Source organism: Canis lupus, chromosome 6 (assembly GCF_048164855.1).
Source record: "Canis lupus baileyi chromosome 6, mCanLup2.hap1, whole genome shotgun sequence".
NCBI lineage: Eukaryota > Metazoa > Chordata > Mammalia > Carnivora > Canidae > Canis > Canis lupus.
Window position 1 is genome coordinate 79963260 of NC_132843.1, and position 15920 is coordinate 79979179.

At 63.4% G+C, this 15920-nt stretch overlaps 1 protein-coding gene across 2 annotated transcripts in view; it reads right to left on the reverse strand.

Moving 5' to 3' along the window:
* Positions 1 to 6: 6 nt before the first annotated feature.
* The window catches only part of LMOD1 (leiomodin 1), a 34613-nt gene continuing 18699 nt past the window's right edge, over positions 7 to 15920 (reverse strand). For both annotated transcript variants that reach the window (XM_072831413.1, XM_072831414.1), the window contains exon 2: positions 7 to 2233. In XM_072831413.1, coding sequence (XP_072687514.1) covers positions 395 to 2233 — 1839 coding nt within the window. In that variant the 3' untranslated portion in view covers positions 7 to 394. The remainder of the gene's footprint in view (positions 2234 to 15920) is intronic.

Sequence of the window (15920 nt, forward strand, 5' to 3'; positions counted from 1 at the left end):
GGGTCTGTGCGGCCCTGGGAGGCGAGGCCGGGCAGCCTTGGCATTGGCAGACGGTGCCCCCTGGCAGTCTGGTCCTACTGAAGCAGTTTGGGCACCTCCACCTGTAAGGGCAGGACAGAGGCGGTTCAGAAAGGAGCTCAGCGGGGGAGCCTCTGGGCTTCACTGCCCCCCGCCCCCGCCCCGGGCCTTCTGGAAACCAGACGTGGAATGAATAAAGGAGGCGCAGGCTGGACCAGGCCCCTCGCTCGGCTGGAGAACTGGAGGCCTCAGGTGACCGCTGCAGTTCTACTAGAGGTGTCCTCCATCCCGTGGTGTCTGGCCCCCGGCGGTGCCGCCCTGGCCGCTCCAGGGGCAGGTGACAGCCTCTGCCGCCCGAGGTGGGGGAGCAAGGTGTCTAGGGGTGGCTCGTGGGGCCCCAGCGCTGAGCCGTCCCAGGGGAGGCCGTCCTGCGGAGGGAACCTCCCGGAGACCTTGGGATACACGGGTCTGCGGGGCATGCCGGTCCTGAGAGGGAGCTGGTCAAAGGGAGGTCGTTTTTGCTTTTGCGACAGGGGGTGGGGGTGGTGGTGGGGGGTGGCAGGGCCAGACACAGTGGGGGGTGCACAAGGCCCGGGCGCACCCCCAATGTGCAGGCTATTTCTCCGTGTCTGGGAGAAACTGGCTCAGCAGCAGGTGGAGAAGAGGGAGGCTGCGGGGGCGGGGGAGCTACAGGGAGCCCTTCCAGGGAGCTGACGGGGCTGGGGGGGTGACCCGGCCCCCCCCCCCCCCCGCGACTACTTAACTTCTTGAGCTGCTTCAGGTTGCTGGAGCGGATAGCAGCCAGGAGCTGGTCGCGGGAGTTCTTCTCCTGACCGGGCAGGGCCCTGTCGCCCATCTTCCTCTGGGTGGCCGGTGACAGCGAGTTCCTCAGGGTGTCGGGGAGGAGGGGTGGGGCCAGGGGCGGCGGGGGTGGAGGCGGGGCGGCGGGGGCGCCCCCGGTCTGGGGCGAGTTCTTGGGCGAGGCCTTGGGGGACGGCTGCGGGGAGGGTTTGGGGGAGCCCTTGGCCGGGCCGGCGCGCGGGGGCACCCCCAGCAGATCCTTCTTGCCGCCGCCGCCGGCCTCCTGCGCCTGCCGCTGCTCCTGGAGCCGCCGCTGCCGCTGCCTGTCCATGTTGCGGCTGAGCAGGTTGGTGACCGTCATCCGGGGCCCGGCCAGCTCGAAGTGGTAGCCCAGCTTGAGCAGCGTGGTGTTCTCCTTGAGCAGCTTGGCAATCTCCATCTCCGTCTTGCCGCCGCAGATGTGCCGCTGGTTGTGGAAGCGCAGCTCGGTGAGCGTGTCGTTCTGCAGGAGGGCCCGGAAGATGGCCAGGATGCCCTTGCCCGTGATGTGGTTCGAGTCCAGGTTCAGGCTGGTGATGGTCTTGTTGGCCTTGAGCATGATGGCGATGGCGAAGGCCACGTGGTCGTCGGCGCGCGTGTTGGCCAGGGCGAACACCTTGACCGCCGTGTTGAACTCCAGCGCCTCGGCGAACCGGACCAGGATCTCGTTAGTGATGCAGTCCGAGTTGTTGACGTTCACCTCGGTCATCTCGGGGTCGTTGTTCTTCACTCTCTCCAGGGGCTCGTCAAATATGCTGGGAGCCGCGTCCTCCTCCTTGGCGGGCCCTTCCGAGGCCGTCAGGGGGGCCGCCGGGCCCGGTTTCTCCGCAGCGGCGGGGCTCAGGCTCTGCTCCCCGGGCCCCTCGGCGCGGACGGGCTCCTTCTTCGCCTTCTCGTCCTGCCTCTTGGCGTCTCCTCTTCTCATCCCCTCGTCCTCCGTCCTGGGGTCTGCGCGCCGCCTCTCCCCCTCTCCCTTCCCGTCGCCCTCGCCTGGGCCCGGCTCCTTGTCCTCTCCCTTCCTGGCCCTGGCTCTGGCCGGCCCTGCGCTGCGGTCACTGACCCTCTTCTCGTCCTCCCTCCTGGGGGCTGCTGCCCTGTCTTCCGCCTGCCCGTCCTTCACGGCCTCCTTCCTGTCCACGGCGGCCCGGACCCGGCCCCGGTCGATCCCCCGGATGAGCTTCTCCTCCTTGGGCTTGTCTCCACCTTTGCCATCGGCTTCGTCCTTGTCTCTCGAGAAGCTCTTCTTTAAACCACCCCTCTTTGGCTCCTTCCCCAGGTCCGCGTCCCGTCTGGAGCCCAGGGGTTTTTTGCTGGCATCTCTGCCCCTTTCCTCTCCGTTCTTGGCATCTGCCTTTGTCTCCACTTGCTTGCTTTCCTAAGAATTCAGAAAAGAAAAATAAACATGAAGAGCTGGCTATGGAGGGAGAGGAGTGAGCATGGGGACAAGTGCGGGGAGCATTTGCACCGCTGCCCCGGAGCCTCCAAAGGGCGACGTCCACTGCAAATACCTAGGAGGCCCGGGCTTCGAGCGGCGGGGGTCAGGCTGACCTCAGGGTCGCGGGGGCAAAGGACCCCTGAGGAGGTGGTGATGGTTCCTTCCCCGGGGGGCCCTGCGACCCAGAGCTGCCCTTTTCTGTCGGGGAAAGCTTCCAAGGGGCACCTTGCTGAGCCACGGTAGAACCCGAGGCAAAAGGAGAAATCACTAATACTGCCCCTGTCTTTATTTGAAATTTTGAATCTTGGGTTGTCATGGATTTCTTCTTCTTCTTTTTTTTTTTTTTGGCATTAAATTCCATTTTTAAAAATATCAGTCATCTTGATCACCAAGCTTTTCGGTGGCGCCGCACATTCTATGCACTAGGCCAGTGCCTCACATGCCTCCCCTCGTGCTGGCCCCGCTTCCAAAGAGGAGGTGGGTCAGTGGTCCTCAGATGCTGGAATTTTACAGCGGACACCTTTTCAAAGGAATTAAAAAAAAAAAGTTGGCAGGGCCAACATAGGGCTGCCCACGTTTTATCTTACCAGTTGAAGATACTTCTACGTAAGGTCAACATAGCAGGATAAAGGATGTACCTTGACATCAAAACATCAAATAGGTGTAGCTTTTTTAAAAAGCCCACAATATCATCCTTTTTCTTTCCTTTTTTTTTTTTTTTTTTTTTAGTAAAGACTTTGGTAAAGACCAATGCGTCTCCGAGAGGAGCCCCGGAGTCTACTGAGTGAGCCGACCTCAGGAGGGAGGACTAGGATTCTGTGACCCCACACTGAGTGACACTCCGAGGCCTGGAAGGCAGTCGCCAACACAGGAGACAGGCTTGACTTTCACATGCGACGCGGGCCACCCGCCACTTCCCTGGGGCCCTGTTCCTTCCTCCACGACGTTGCAGAAAGTCTGAGCCTTGTTTTCCTGCTCCCATCGGAGGAGCAGAAGAAGCATCAGGATCGCCTAAGATCCCACATGGAACTGTCCAACTATGATAGACACCCCTGAGCCCCTGGGACCCCAAGCAGGGTCCATCCCTAAAGGTTTTTGTGTTTGGTTTTTAAGAGGAAGAGACAAGGGCCTGATTATTAGGTTTTCTCTCTTTCAGGAGTGCTTGGCTGGGGTGTGGGAGGAGGAGGAGGAGGAGGAGGAGGAAGGAAAAGGAGAGACAGGATGGAGAGCTGGTTGGTTCTATGGAAACAGTTTGTACCTGTACTACAAACACATGCCATTGGGGACCAGCCCCGGGGTTTATTTAGCAGCAAAAGTCCTTGGCTTCTCTGCTAGAATCACAACAGGCAGCCAAGGGGCACAGGGCCTGGTGAGGCAGGGCCGAGGAATGTGCCCCTTCCCTCCTCCTGCCCCACGGGGGCAGTTTGCACCGGGGCCTCTCTGGGGTTTTCTGTGCAAAAGGGCGGAGGACGCCCTCTCGTGCTTTCTCTGCCCCCCAGAGGCCTGGGTGGACTCTTCAGACCATCCTTGCAGTGACGGTGACCTTACTGCTGGTGGTTGGAAAGGAAGCAGATGCTTGCAGTGTGCAAATGAATGAAGGAACGTGAGTGAGGAAATGCGAGGGTCGCCCCTTTAGGACGCTCCTGACCATGTCTGCCCACTGCTCAGCAGGGAAATTCCAGCCCACCCCCACCCTGGCTCACAGTGGGTTCATCTCCCATTCCATCCACTTGGGGAGCGTGGAGGTGAAAGGTGCGTGCCACCGCCCTCGGCCAGGTCAGCCCAAGCTCCAGCGGGCAGGCCCCCCAGGCAGGGGCTGCTGCCTCCCCTCCCCAGTGAGCGCCCCTTTGCATCTCTCAGCCCAGCTGCCCTTCGCACAGCTCCCACGCCCGCCCACCAGCCGCGCCCACAGGGAGCCTGGGAAGCCCGACGGATGCTAACCTAACCAGCCGGTTCAGGAAAGCCTGGGTTTGGGGTCTGACCTCCTCGCCCGTAGGGGCGGAGGCGCTCCTCTCCACCTGCCCAGGCACCTCCAGGTGCCTGGCCCCCCTGCTGCCCCCAGGACCTTGCTCCGCAGCTGCCTCCTCTCCCAGCAAACTCATCCCAGTCCAGACCAGGGCTCCCATTCAGAACTGTCCCCTGTTCTCCCATCGCGACTCCTTTTCCAACATTTTAACCCTCGCTCTGCCCTGACACCCTAGATTCAGGCCTACCCCCTGGTCGTCCTCCAGGACGGGTCCCTACTCCCCCTAGGGCACTCCCCCTACACTGGGGTCCTAGCTGGCTGGCATCTGTCATGTGTCCATTCTCGAGGAGGTGTTGCAGCCCTTAGAAAAGAACCTAATGAAAAACAGGCGGGGCGGGGGCGGGGGAGCTGATTAATCATGGGTTTCCTCCAAATAGCCAGGAATGAGTGGGGCTGGGGCTTGTTGCAGCTCGTGCAGCCCCGAGAGCTCAGATGTTGCCTTAAAAGGAGAAGGAGCCCAGCGTCCTCCCAGGGCTGGGATTTCTGGTGAGCGAGCTCCTCAGCACATAGCAGAGCTGCCTCCTTCTTGCTTATCTGAAAGGGAGTCCAAGCCAACTTCTTTTGCTTCTAGAACTGGGGGTGCCTCCTGGCGACCTCCGGAGGTTATTTTTGCTTGTCTTCCTGTCTCTAGGCCTTGCTCCGCTGTTCATCCCTTATAGCAAGAGGGGTTTAGGTCAGATAGAAGGAAGAACTTCCATAGAGCAAAGGTCCACAGGCCTCTAGGTGAGAGATCTGAGCAGCAATCATGGTTTTGCCCTCTGGGAAAAGCTTTAGGGTTAGGGGAAGGCCACGGGGGTGCTTTGGCAAGCCTCGGTGAAGGCAGGGGAACGGAGGGCATGAGCTCTGCCAGCCTCTGCCAGCCTGTGAGGTCGCAGGGACCTAGCCATCAGACAGGGGAGAGGCAGCTCCTTTCCCCCACCTGCTCCAGGCCTGTGGCCTCATGGAGCTGCTCTGTCTGCCACTGGTTAGGATCCCACATAAGTACCTTTGATAGTCACCCTGGGCCTCAGATACGACTTCCTCTCGAAGTCCCTAGAAAAGGAGAACGTGGGGCGCCCGGGTGACCCAGTGGTTGAGCGTCTACCTTCGGCCCAGGGCGTGACCCCAGAGTCCCGGGATCGAGTCCCACATCGGGCTCCCCGCAGGGAGCCTGCTTCTCCCTCTGCCTGGGTCTCTGTCTCTCTCTCTCTGGGTCTCTCATGAATAAGTAAATAGAATCTTTAAAAAAAGAATAAAGAAAATGAGAACTCATGGAGGGAAGGCCAATCACCCCGTGTGTGGCCTCAGCCCTCAGCCCCCCGCGGCCTGTTGGCTCCGGCACCACCAAGGCCCTGTCTCCCCTTCCTCGGAGCCATTGCCTGCCGAGGAATCCCACCTGAGGCCTGTGCGAGGGGGAGAGTCCACGGATCCCCCCAGGGGACGGCGCCCACACAAGATGCGCCCGGGGATCCCTCCCCACAGGACGCGGAAGGTGTGGGTCCGCTGGGCTCGCTCCAGCCTCCTGCCCGGACGCCAGGGTGACCGGCAACAGCCGCACCCGTCGCGGGGACCCCGCTGCCCTGAATCCAGGGGCGGGTGCTCCATCCCCGAGGCAAGTCCTGGCTTCTGCTGGGTTCCCGCGGGGCCTGGTGAGGCGGCCAGCCCGGACCCTGGAGGCACAGGGCGTGAGCTCGAGCTCCCGGGACGCGCAGAGACTCGGCGCAGAGACTCGGCCCAAGTCCCGAGGGCCCCGAGCGAGGCCGCGGGACCCGAGCTTGTTGGGAGCCGGCATTTTCCGCGTGGCTCTGCGCCGCGGCCCGCGGTCCGTCTCTCGTGGGCCAGGCTCTACTTGGGAGGCGAGCGTCGGGGAGGCGGGCGGCACCTCGGGCTCCCCAGCGCCTGCGCCAGCCCCTCAGCGGCTCCTTCCTGGCCCTGCCCGGGGCTCCCCTGCTGCCCCGCGGCCCCGGGGCCCTGGCCCGACTCCCCCCACCGCCCGAGAGCTGACTCAGGCGTCTGTCTGCAGGGGGGCCGGGGTCCCCGGGAGAGCAGCCCCCTCACGCGGCGTGGGGGCCAGGCAGGTGCACCCGGGTGGCCTCCTGCCTCACCTGCCCCGAACGCCGCCTCTCTTCCCGCTTCCCACCGGGAAGGCCGAGGGGGCAGGAGCCGCAGGCCCGGCAAGAGCGCAGGGCCCGCTCCCCTTGGGGCTCGGCGGGCAGGACCCCTCCCCGGAGCCCCCGCCGCCGCCGCTCTGGTGACAGCTGGCTCTGTGCCCAGCGTGGGGCTTGAGCTCGTGCGGCCGAGGTCGCGCCACGTGCTCCAACCTGAGCCGGCCCGGCCTCCTCAGCCCCCTTCGCTGTCTACTGAAGCAGAGTCGACACACGATGTCGCATTACTTGCGCGTGTGCACCCGGTGGCCTGACAATTGTGCGCGTCCCCCAGCGGAGCCGCAGGTCCCTCCGGAGCTGCCGGGAGGACAGGATGGTCGGGATGGTCGGGAGGGCGTCCCCCCGGGGGCGAGGGAGTCATGGCGAACCCCAACTGGGCCTCGATGGGCTGCGTGAGGCTAGCTGGCAGGGTCACGTGCCGGCCGTGAAGCCGTCGTCTGGGACGCGAGGTGGGACGGACCACCCCGGGGCCCCAGGGTCCGGACCGAGAAGGCTTCCGGGGAGGCAGGTGGCCGGGGCCGCAGAGGCCTCCTCGCTCCTGCCCGAGGCCAGCTCAGCACTGACTTAGGAGAGTGAAAGTCAGCACGTGCCACAGCCCACGGGCCTGCCTTCCCCCCCGGAAAGCCGCCCCAACCCCAGCTGGGTCCCTGGAAAGCCTCCCCAACCCCGCTGGGCCCCCGAAAGCCACCCCAACCCTAGCTGGGCCCCTGGAAAGCTGCCCAGAGGGCCGAGGGCCGGAAGTGGGAAGCGCCGGGTGGTTTGGGAAATCTCTCCCACCCCTCCCCATCCCATGGTGACAGAGGCAGGGGTGCTGGGGGATGGGGACAGGGGCCGCGCCCCGGCGAGGACACGCAGCCCTAGGGCCCTGCATGAGCAGGGACCACGAAGGGCTGTCCATTCTCCAGAGCCCCCCGCTCCTCCTGCGACCTGCCGGGCCCCCCGGGCTGGCTTCATTGGCCGGGAGGCATGTAGGGCACCCCCGGCGCAGCACACCCACGGTGAGAGGCAGGGCGGCAGGGGGACCCGCGGTGCATGCTGGGCCGTGGGGCCACTCGCGGCGGCGTCCCTTCAGGTGCCCTGTTCCCCACTGTCCCGCGTGGCGCGCCGGGGCTCTCGTTCTAGCAGCGGCTCAGGGACAAGGCCCGGCACCCCCCAGAAACCCCCTTCCTGGGGTTATCCCGGTTCTGGCCCCTTCCCGATCATCCGGGCCGGCTCCCCTCCTGCAAAGCCCCCAGGGCAGGGAACACCGTCTCCACGGGCCCTGGCGGGATGGGTGCTGAGGCGTCCCCTCCCGCTTGTTCCCGTGGCTCTTCAGGGGCCTGTGGGGAAACTGGGCCCCCGGCTCAGGAGGGAGGAAGGCAATGGGGAATGGGGGCAGCCTAGGGCTTTCACCCCCCTCCTTGGGTTTGCGTCGCTGGAGACATAATGTTGGGGGCGTTCAGGGGCTTAGACATGAAGACGCCCGTGCACGCTCGCTGCTGCCCAAAGCTAGTGTGTGGCGGATCCCCTGGGAGACGGGCTTGAGGTGACATTGCTAATTTGGGGCGGGGGTGGTATCATCTGCTGCAGGGGCTGCCGAGGAGGCCAGCGCCCAGCACGGCACCCGCGCATCACAGGGGCCCCGTCAATGCTTGTTGGGACCATGATGAGGTCCCCCAGCCCCAGATAACCTGTTCGGAGAATGTCAGGGTGGGCAGGTGTCAGGCTTGAAGGGAGCCGCTCCCCCAGGTGACCCCGGCAGGGCCCGTCAGCCCCGGGGGCCAGCGGAGGCCTCCACCCCCTTCCCCTCCCAGCTTCAAATCCTGTGGGTTGACAGGGAGCTAATCCGCCCCCAGTAAACACAGCCGGGGACGCTGGAGGCCCATGCCCCCGTGTCCCCCAATAGAATGTGGGCCAGAAAGGGCCTCCAGCCTGACCAGGGCTCCGAGGGCTCATGAGGGCCCCGGGGACGTGCGCACCTGGCAGGCTCTGGGCCCGGACGCCTCGGCTCAGGCAGTCACAGAGCTAAGGAAAGCTGCTCCCGGCGGGCATCCCGGGCGCCCGTCGCTGCCCCGGGCCCACCCTGCCCAGGCTCTCCGGGACCAGCCCGCCGCACGTCAATCGACTCTTGGGGTGGCGGGCCCCCCAGACCCCCGGCGGGGTGTTCAGCAAGCGGGCCGGGGAAGGCGACCCCGACTCGGGCATCCTTCTGCCCAGGGAAGAGACGGCACCCCGACCCCGACGGAGCTCGTGTCACGGCTTGGAACCCCATACTTCTCCAGGCTGCGTCCCCCATCCCTGGCGGCCGATCCCCTGGATGAGTCCGGTTTAATCCTGTGCCCGAGTCCTTAGTCCTCAGCAGCTCTCGACACCTGCGGCCTCCAGCAAAGCCACCCACGGCTTTGTTAGCGAGGGCTGCTGGACGTGCCCGGGCGGCCTTCGTGTGCGGGCGGACACTCCTGCGGCCCCGGGCTAGCCGTCGGCCTCGGGGCCCTCGGGCGGGGCGGGGGAAGCAGGGGAGGCCGGAGGGGGGCCCTCGGCTGGCAGGAGCCAGGGCCTCCACCTGCGGCTCACGGTCTTCCTTTCCCTCTGCGCCCGACAAGTTCTTACCATGGTCGTGGGGACCATCACCTCACGATAGCATCTTAGGAATCAACCATGGAAAGTTTACTCTGGGACGGTGTCCACGGGGGCGGCGACGGCTTCTGGGGTGAATGGTAACATTTTCTCCAGTATGCAGATGTGTCATTCTTTTTTCTTTTTTTTTTTTTAATTTAATTTTTCATGAGAGACCCAGAGAGAGAGGCAGAGACACAGGCAGAGGGAGAAGCAGGCTCCATGCAGGGAGCTCGAGGTGGGACTCGATTCTGGGACCCCGGGGTCATGCCCTGAGCTGAGGGCAGGTGCTCAACTGCTGAGCCACCCAGGCGTCCCTTTTTTTTTTTTTTTTTTTAGCATTTTATTTATTTATTCGACAGAGAGAGCGAGCGAGCGAGCGCACAGGCAGGGCAGCAGGAGAGGGAGAAGCAGGCTCCCTGCTGAGTGGGGAGCCCCACGCGGGCTCGACTCCAGGGCCCTGGGATGTTGACCTGAGCAGAAGGCAGACGCGTAACCCACTGAGGCCCCGGGGCCGCCCGTGGCGTCGTTCATAAACAAGCTCATGGAGTCAAGCTTAGATCTCGTGGGCTCTAACAGGTCACACGCTCAAGCGCCGTGTTCCGCTCCCCGCTGTCGGGCCCTGCGGGATGGACCCCGGGCTCCTACCTGGCGCTCCTGGCAAAGCACACGACACAGACCTGACGTTTGCCACCGTCGCTTATACGTGCCGAGGGGTGACTAGCGTGCGGGGTGCTGGGCTCAGCTCCGGGGATGCAGAGACGGCGAGGGTGGATCTCCGGAGAGCAGCGACAGGCCGCCTGCGTCCCCTCGGCTGGCAGGAGCAGGCCATGGGAGGGGCCCTGGCAGGGAGCGCCACGGCTCCCGCTGGAGTGGGGCTGAGGGGAAGACAGCCTCGGGGGAGCTACGGTCAAGGTGCCGGACACGGGGAGCCCCGAAGGGGCGTGGGGGGCCGTGACTGCTGAAGCCTGCGGCGGGAGCTGGGCCTGCACACGGCGGCTGGGGGCTCAGGTCCCCACGGGGCTGGGGCAGTGCTCAGGGCGCGCACTGCGTGTGCAGCTCAGAGCCCGGCGCCCACTGACGAAGGTTCCTTGGGGGGCACCCGAGCTCACCCCGGAGGAGGGGGAGTGTGGGAAGCCAGGAAGAGGCTTCTGTCCGCAGCGCCCCTGCTCCGCCCCGATCCCCAGCCCGTCCTACAGGGATGTCCCTCCACAGGCGGTTCTGCGCCTCCTCAGCTGGTCGGCCCCGAAACAATGGGGCGGTGCACTGGCCTGTGTGAAGTCACCCCGACGCCCCAGGCCTGCCCTACTGTCCCAGCCTTCCTGTTATCACTGTGTCCCCTGGTCCCTCTCTCCCGGGGACTGTGGCCAGGAAGCCTTATTACCGCTGGGTCCCCGGCAGTAGCACGGTGCCTGGTGCCCGGTAAGTGCGGGACAGGAAGCGAGGGAGGGAGGGAGGGAGGGAGGGAGGCAGGAAGGACGGCCACCACAGGAAGCCAAGAGCTAGCCTGGGGATGGCAAAAGGCAGGAAAGCTTGTAGACCAAGGAGCACATAAGTGAGGGGTGAACAGAAACGACATTATTGGAGGTTGACATTGGAGGCGAACAGGGTGCCCTCGCCCACCCCCCAGGGGCAGAGACAGAGTCAAGGCCGAGCTGCCAGGGGGCTCAGCGTCGGCTGTGGCCGTAGGTCCAAGTGTGTTACGTGTCCCCAGCCGCGCCTCCCGGTCCCGGGGGAGCTCACCGCGCAGGGCCTGGGAGCCAGGCCGAGTCAGGGCCAGACAAGGGTGCGGGGTCACTGGGAGAATGGGTGCGTGTGGGTCCACCCCACTTCTGGGGGTGACGGCCCAGGACTGCCATTCTGGGGCGCCGTGGAGCATTGCTAGACCACGCACCCCGGCCCCCAGGAGGCCGGGCCTGAGGCAGGTTCCCCGACGGCCCCAGGGCCTCACGTGCCCTCTGCTCACTTTGAACCCTCCGCTGGCGGCCGTCCTGGCTCCCGGCCCCTTCCCTCCTGGGCCTGCGTCCAGAACAGGCTGGGCGGCACCAGGCTGGACCGCAGCGCGCACCCCTGCGCATGTTGCACCCCGGGGGGCCGCCCCAGAAGGCCTGCAGGGCGGGGGCGCGCCTTGGCCCGCAGCCTTGAGGATGTGAGAGCTGGAGGGAAGGAGGCGGGAGCCAAGAGGCAGCGAGCTCCAGGCCAGCTCCCGAGCTGCCTTCCGGTGACATTCTTTAAAGGAATGCAGTAAACAAGGAGGAGCGGCCTCGGCCTCGGGGCCAGAGGTGGGAAGCTGGGGGTGCCGGTGGGGGTGGGGGCGGCCACAGCCCACTGCTTCTCCTCCACCTTCCCCTCTCCAGGACAGGCAGGCTGGGAGGGGCCGGTTGGGTGTGCTGGCCTTAGGCTGGGAAGCTGCCCTCAGGACTGCCACCCACTCGCTGGTTCCTTTCGCGACCCCCTGGGGCCCCCACCGGAATCACACCTTTCAGGACAAGGCCACAGGCCCCCTCAGCCCGGTTCTCGTCCAGACTGAACTCCTGCCCAGTGTTACCGACCAAGTGGGGACGCCACGAAAGGTCCAGTCCAGGCTCCCGTCCCTTTTCAAGGCCGAGTAGTACTCCGCTGCGCCTGTAAAGCACACTTTGTCTGTCTTCCTGCACGGGGACGTGTGGGCTTGCCCCCTTCCCGCTGTGGTGCGTAGGGCCGCTGTGAACAGAGTGCAAGTCCCCGCTTCCAGTTCTTCTGGGTCTCTGCCCGGAAGTGGCACAGCTGGAACGTGACCCAGATTCTGACCCCTCTGTGCCACCGCCTTGGCGGCCTCGCCTCCTAGCCCACCCAACGTGGGGAACACATTCTTGCAAGTGTCGTCCACCAGGGTCACGCCCACGGCCAAAGCCCCAACCCTGGACTTGGCTGACCCCATGCCCGCGCCACTGGGCCGAAGTGGGGCAAGCCGTGCCCCCGCCCGGGTGAGGCCTCGGCCTCAGCCTCCGCTCCCGCAGCCTGGCCTCCTGGTCACGGCCCCGCCAAGCCCTGGCTCCAGAGTTGGAACATCAGGTTCCAGTCTCGGCGCTCAGGCCAACGTGGGGATGACGGCCCGTCCCAAGGTTCTGAGCCTTCGGTGACGTGCAACGTGGGAGGCGCCTGCAGCGGTGCCCGATGCACCTGGAGCCGGTGGTAAAAGCCATGCTCTGGTTTCCCCGAGCTACAGCTCACTCTCGCTCTCTCGCTCTCTCTCCTCCCACAGCATCAGATTGAGGCTCTCCGATTCCTTCTGCAGTTCTCATCCCGCTCTCTCACCCTCAGCACATCCCCTCCCCTGCTCACTTCCCTGGAATCAACAGAACTGGACCTCCCACCATCCCTTGTTCGTCTCCTTCCCCCAGTCCTGGGGAGGACGCAGCGCGTCTCCTGTCCCAGGCTCACCTGCCGTGGGCTCCGGCTCCCACGCTCTCCTGTGCTCCTCACATGCCCACGTCTCTCCCGGGTCAATCAGATCTGTGCCTCGACCCCACAGTCCTGCCGGGGGCTGCCCCCCATCGATAGCCTTTTATATTCAAACGTCCCCCAAAGAAATCTTACAAAATCCCGCCTCATTCCTGGATCCGACACAGTCGCCTCAGCCCCAGCGTTCCATGGAAATTAGTCTCATCCAGATATTACTGTGACCTTCTTATTGCCAAATCAGATTTAGATCTCGTATTTTTTTTTATCTTACGTAATTGCTTGGGAATGCTTGGGAATCGGGTGCCTCTTAAATGTGGATCTTCTTCGCTTTCGCTTTTAGGCCCTCTCCCTGGGTGACCTCACCTACCCAGATGGCACAGGTTGTGTCCTACTTTCTGATGTCTCCTGCAGCTGTATTCCTGGGCTGGCCACCACTGCGGATGGTCGGACCCTTGTATGCAGCTGTCTATCAACCATCCTGGCGTGGGTGTCCCCATGGGTCTCGAAGGCTGAGCTCCCCCCGGCTTCCTACTGTCGTGCCCATGTCTGCTCCAGTCCCCAGCTTGGTGAATGGTTCCTCCAAGCATCTCGTGGCTCAAATCAGAAACCCTGATGCAAGAGGATGGGAGGGGCATTTGGGGAAAGGCAATGTGGACCCCTCTGTACTCGGGCGCCCCTTCTCCTCCAACCCAAGGGGTCACGGCAGGGGAGCCTGTGAAATCAAGCTCTTTTCAGTTTAATCCCCTTACCTCCCACACCCAGCCGATGTCGCCTCCTCCTCACTACGTGTCAGTCCCTCCTCTCAAGCTCACGTCCAGGTGGCCGTCACCTCTCACTGGGTGACTGCAGCCACCTTCATAGGGGATTGCTGACCTTCTCCAGGACAGCCTTCACCCCCAACCACAGTGACTCCGCTGAAGCACAGGTCTGTCAACAGTCTTCTTCGCCGGACACCTTCCAGGGTTTGTCCTGCGCCCTCAGGATCACGTCTAGGCCCACAGGGTCCGGCCTCACTGGCAGTCCTCATCGGGCCGCTGACTGTCCTCTCTCGGCCTTCCTCCAGGCACTGCCCCCCCGCCCTGCTCCGTTCTCATGGTTCTTGCAGGGAGCCAGTTCTTGGGCCTCTGCAGTAATGCCTTCACTACCTGGAAAGCTCATCCTTCCTCATTTTTCCTGGCAAATTCTTAGGCCGCTTCTTAACCTAGAGTGGCTTTCACTTAGATCTTCAATTCACCTGGATTTTATTTTGGAGTATGACAGGAGATGGTAATCTGTTTTTGAAACAGATGTCTGTTACTTTTGTGTAATGTCTGCGTTACTTTTGTGGTCAGAAAAAAATTTAAAAATTGTCTTTAAATAATTCAATTTGATAGAAAAAAAGAAAAAGATAAACCAAGACTCCTCAGGCCAGTGGCAGGGAGAAGGCATGGAAGGGATGGAAGGGTGCAGAGAGATGGGTGATGACTCCCCATCGTGCAGCCCAGCTGGGCTGGGCCAGGACCTGCCACGGAGCCTGACCCTTGCCTGGTTCTGTTCCAATGATTTCGAAGTTAGCCCGATGATAAATATTATGCCGAGCAGAAGGGCCAGAAGAGTCTCAGGCTCTGCCTCCGACTCCAGTGTAAACATAAGCACAGCTCATTTTTACCTCCCAGGATGATCTCGGTGGGGCGGAGTGTGGCTAGGAGGACAGTGCATCTGGGAACATCTTCTGATGCTACGTAGCTCAAGGCCCGGCTTCACATGGGGAGCAAATGCCATGCACTGAAGTTTCTGCATTGCCCTTATAAGTGAATGGGAGGGAAGGAATATTCTGGAAAAGAGAGGGACGTGCAAACTTGGGAGGTTGGGCTCTTGTACTAAATGCTTCACCAAACTCTGCCAGGGGGTATGGTGCTTCTTGACTGTTCTGAGTTTTCAAGGACGAAGATTTTTTATGAAAGGGACAGAAAATAGGGGAGGAAGGTGGGACGGTGAGGAGTGGCTCCGAGCCTCCGAGCCTGGTTGGGGGCTCCCGGCCCGAGAAGAGCCAGCCACCACGAGGCACCCGCGAGCAAGGAAGGGCAAAAAGTGTCTGCTTTTCACCGGGACCCTTTCTCCTCCGGCTGAGGGTGTCTGCGTTTTCCTGCCAGTGGGAAAAGGTGGGAAGGGGGGCAGGGGTCAAGGCGAGGGGTCGCTGTGGGGCTCATGCTGGCTTCGCAGGCAGCACCCCCTGGGTCTCCATTTGGAGGACAGAAAGAACCCAGGGGGTGAGGAGTCTTACTCTGGGTCTTCTCTGTGATGAGGGATCAGCTCCAGTGCTCTCTGCAGACCTTCGTGTTTTGCCAACTGGTCTGGTGACTCATGCTGGGAAGCTTGTAGCAAACCCCATTTTTGGAGAAGCCGGGAAATCTCTTTGTAGAAACAAACAAGTGCCCTTAGCACTCCGCTCCCTGAAATGCCTGCTCTCTGCTTCCTTACCTCATCCGGGCACAGATTAAAAACCCCAGCGAGTCTGCAAAACACTGTGGAGACTGACCTAAATGTAAGCTGTTTGTCCCGGAGCGCTGGGTCCCACTCAGGTCCCAAGGGGGAGCGGGAGGAACATGCTGTCCTCCCTCCGCCTGGGGCCAGGAGCAAGGCCCTGGCTCGCGCCAGCCCCCTCCGGCCCGTCCTAGAGCGAGGAGGCCGCAGTTGCCTAATCATGCCTGGTTTCGGGAGCAGGTCTGCGGAGGGCTCTCCCGCCCGCCCCCCCCAGGGGCCGTCGAGGGACCCAACAACGCGCCCCCTGTTTCCGTTTTACACCAGGGCCTGCAAATTCCGTAGCCAGTGCTGGGCCTCGCGGACAGCAGGGGCCGCGGACGTCGGGGTACAGCAGAGGCTGGCCTTCCCGGCTCCCCCAGCCCCAGCCCGGGCGGCCGTCGAGGGTCTCCCCGCCCCACATGTCCTGCACCCACCTTGCGGGGGCCTCCCCCATCAGTCCCGCTGGGCCGCCCCCACCGCCGCCTCCCGGCTGGGCCCTGCCTCCCCTCTCCCAGCGCGGCCCCCCGCCGTCCTCCGGGGCCCAGGCCTTGGAGGCCAATCCCTGGGCCTCGTTTCACTCATGGATAGTTCCGTGCGTATCGTTAAAAGACAGAAAAAGCTGTTTCACGAAGCTGTGCCACCACTGCCTGGCCTGAGGACAGGAGCGGTCCTTGGGGGGGTGGGGGGGCACCCTCCCTGCCCCGCTCCTCCGCCCTCACTCGCCTGTCCCACCGACGGCGCCTGGCCTGCAGAGGGCCTCGCGCTTAGGAAGCACCTGCTGGAGAGCCTCCCTCCCACCCGTGTCCCCACCACACGGGTCGTGCTCGTCCCCGTGACCCGGACCCTGGTGCCGCCCAGGAAGCCAAGCCTCCTTGTCTCCTAAAGGTGTTGTGCAAAGCCCCGCGGCTCCCGTGGC